Below are 3,718 nucleotides of genomic sequence, written 5' to 3' on the forward strand. Positions count from 1 at the left end.
TTATGAATTTTTTTTACTATTATCTACTATGGTTTGGATTAGGCAGGGTTTAATTGAATTTAAAAAACTTAAATACACTATCTATACATTGTAGTCTAGTTCAATTTACACAAATATGTTTGACTGACGATGTCTTCTGTGTACTATTTATGTCGAGTCTTAACAGCCTGCCTCCACCCCTCGGCACTGCTATCTAGTTTTTTTGACACCCGTACAACGTTATCCACAAAATGATGCTAGGTGCTCATGCAGTCTCTTGCGGACAATTTTGATATTCATTTTAAACTCTTATGTAATAATACCATGTTTTTTGGTTATTAGTAGAGGTAGAAGATATTCTTCCAGAATTGCGGTCACGGCGAAATCACTTTGGAAGGGAGTTAGTCGTTACTACAGTGGCACATTGAAATTTGTCTTGATAAGGATAATATTCACAACTCAAATTGAGCGCAACATGCAACTTTCTAAAGTTTGTATAGACAAGGCCGTGCGCTGTATGTCCTCATGACTCCAGCTGTTTTTTGTCAAACTAAATTGACGCATATCACCAATGTGCGGAGCTCGTCACATCGACGTATTCGATACGTCGCAGACGTGATGACTTTAAATGTGTGAGCAGACTTACTGTGGAAACCCCTAAATGAGTTGCCTTCACTGCCAAAAAATCTTAAATTCAACCTTCTTACTTACATACATTTGTTTTCAACCTAGAGCCCGTTCAATATTCATGTATTCTCGGTATCTCTATGGCTTTTTAATAAACCAGTGGATATTTAGCAGTATAAATATTGTCCTCTCGGTGGCCGTTGGCTTAAGCATCGTGCTATAATTTCATTTATTTATTTATAAAAAGAGTATTACGGCATTCCAGCTATTGGCCAATGCGCCATAATACATAATAAATACAAATGTATAAGAATATCTTAATAACAAATAACAATAAAAAGACAGCATGTGTAAATATTAATGAAATATGATAATTTATACAATTATAAATTTAGCCTATTTAATACGTCCACAAACATTATATAGTTAATAAAAAACAAATCAACCTTTATGGTGCCATCAAATAAGCTAATTGCATGATACACAGCATCATGAAACATAACATCTGTCCCGCGACGAGGTATCATGAAGACCGTGGAGCTACGAGTGATATTGGTGAGAACATGAAAATTAATATTTGCCAGTATATACGGATTGTAAATGAAACCACGGAGTAAAAAGAAATGCTTTAAAAGTGAGCAAATACGCATATTGTTTTTCAATTTGTATTTGAATCTGAGTAAGTATCTAATAGGTTAGGCAAGTAGCAAATATCCATTTCTCGTATAAAAATTCTGTTAATACAAACCTCCAGCCTGTGGAGGCCCATATGATCTTTTTAGCATCGGACATAATAAAAATATACCTTTATATATCTATATAAAAATGTAAAGAGCGAACGACTTTAGTCTGGCTTCAGGAAGGATGCTAGGGTTTATTTAAATCATTCAACTCTCATAATAACTACATTCTCTAAAGTTTTAGGATCATTATTTATTTATGTAAATGTCATCGAATTCAGCTCATCAACCGTATTTTTTTTAGATTTCTACTCTGCGATGTGAAGCAGCTTACATTGGAAGTCAAAATAATGAAATTCCACTGGCCATCGTGGTAAAAATCGATAATGTTGATAAAGCAGAATATGCAATGAAAGGAGTGGAAGACATGGTGGCGCAGTATTCAGAAATAACTATAGATGAACAAGACATAAAGACAGAATTGCAGACAATGTACGTTTTGCCGAAAGTTATTCGTATCAAGCTAAAAAGAGTAACATATTTTCCACGAAATTTCGTTTGCAGTTATTGTTATGCAATATTTGGATTTTCAAATTCATTAAAAAACCATATTTCGTGTTTTCATTCGAAGTTCAATCATCTCAAATCCGAGAAAAGAACACAATATACCGTTGAAAAACCATATCAATGCGATGTATGTTTAAAAAAATTCTCGTTGGAAAGCCAACTAAAGATGCATAAAATAACAGATACTGCTATTAAACCTTATAAATGCGATGTATGCCTATATAAATTCTCACACGCCGGACAACTTAAAAGGCATAAAATAAAACATACTGGTGAAAAACCATATGAATGCGATATTTGTTTAAAAATGTTCTCGCAAAAGAGTAATCTTAACGTGCATAAAAGAACACATACTGGTGAAAAACCATATCAATGCGATGTTTGCTCATCTAAATTCTTTATGTCCAGTACACTAAAAAATCATAAAAGAACACATACAGGTGAAAAACCGTATCAATGCGATGTATGTTTTAAAATATTTTCGTTCGTAAGCCGACTAAAGATACATAAAATAACACATACTGGTATAAAATCTTATCAATGCGATGTATGCCCATCTAAATTCTCGCACGCCGGACAACTTAAAAAGCATAAAATAACGCATACTGGTGAAAAACCGTATCAATGCGATGTTTGCTCATCCAAATTCTCGCAGTCTGATGGCCTTAAAATTCATAAAATAATACATACTGGTGAAAAACCATACCAATGCGATGTTTGCCCATCTAAATTCTTTCAGACCGGTGACCTAAAAACGCATAAAATAACACATACTGGTGAAAAACCATTTCAATGCGATGTTTGCTCATCCAAATTCTCGAGGTCGGATCGCCTTAAAAGTCATAAAAGAACACATACTGGTGAAAAACCATATCAATGCGATGTTTGCTTATCTAAATTTTCTATGTCCAGTATACTAAAAAATCATAGAAAAACTCATACTGATGAAAGACCATATGAATGCGGTGTTTGCTCATCTAAATTCTCGCGGTCGAGTAGCCTTAACATTCACAAAAGAACGCATACTGGTGAAAAACCATATCAATGCGATGTATGTTCATCTAAATTCTCTACATCCAGTATACTAAACCGTCATAAAAGAACACATACAGGTGAAAAACCATATCAATGCGATGTTTGCTCATCTAAATTTTCGCAATCCAGTTCCCTCAAACTACATAAGAGAACACATACTGGTGAAAAACCATATTCATGCAATATTTGCTCATCCAAATTCTCACAGTCCGGAAACTTTGAAAAGCATAAAATAACACATTCTGGTGATAAACGATAATAATGCGATGTATGTTTGCAAAATTTCGCGACCCGCTCTACTCTGAAGACCATTGCCGACTGAAGAGGTTAAGATTAATATATAATTAAGAGAATAATAATCTGAACACACATAAAGAGACATATGCTAACGAAAAGCCATTTAAATGTTAAAATTGTTTTTAATACATGCAGAGAGTCTTATTAATGAAAAAAGCATATTATTCTAAAGCGCCTGTTAAATTTACCAAATGATGCATGGTGACAGAAACATCCTGATACACTATCATTATAAAATAAGTACCAATACTGTAATAATTGTGTGTATTCTTATTCACTCTCTATCGTGGTTATTTTATATCGATAGTTATTAAAGTGTTATATTTAGTGTTTCCCCATCTTTTTACACATGTGGACCTATAAATATATGAGTGATATATCGGGGAAGACAATTTTCTTCTGAATCTGACTTTGAAATGCATCTTGCTAGAATAGTTGATAACCATGGCTTCGGTGTTGTATCGGAGTGATGAAGTACTGCATTGTCATCCATTAATTTTTTTTATTTCGTTTTTATTAATAGCATGGCTGAA

At 33.5% G+C, this 3,718-nt stretch overlaps 1 protein-coding gene across 1 annotated transcript; it reads left to right on the plus strand.

Annotated features, from left to right (window-relative positions):
• The first annotated feature begins 1,889 nt into the window (after positions 1-1,889).
• On the plus strand, positions 1,890-3,147 carry LOC147077060 (uncharacterized). The gene is made up of 2 exons (XM_085940981.1): positions 1,890-2,287; positions 2,624-3,147. The coding sequence occupies exons 1-2, from the start codon at positions 2,020-2,022 to the stop codon at positions 3,145-3,147; spliced, it is 792 nt and encodes a 263-aa protein (XP_085797107.1). The 5' UTR covers positions 1,890-2,019.
• The last annotated feature ends 571 nt before the right edge of the window (positions 3,148-3,718 follow it).

This window comes from Rhyacophila brunnea, unplaced genomic scaffold (assembly GCF_057557595.1).
Source record: "Rhyacophila brunnea isolate RB1 unplaced genomic scaffold, BYU_Rbru_1.0 scaffold_13, whole genome shotgun sequence".
Taxonomy (NCBI): domain Eukaryota; kingdom Metazoa; phylum Arthropoda; class Insecta; order Trichoptera; family Rhyacophilidae; genus Rhyacophila; species Rhyacophila brunnea.

Excerpts from the sequence above, each read along its gene's own strand:
- LOC147077060 (XM_085940981.1), top strand. The coding sequence starts at position 2,020 with ATGCATAAAATAACAGATACTGCTATTAAACCTTATAAATGCGATGTA. Across the intron at positions 2,288-2,623 it reads AAAAAATCATAAAAGAACAC|ATACTGGTGAAAAACCATTT; the intron begins ATACAGGTGAAA and ends ATAAAATAACAC.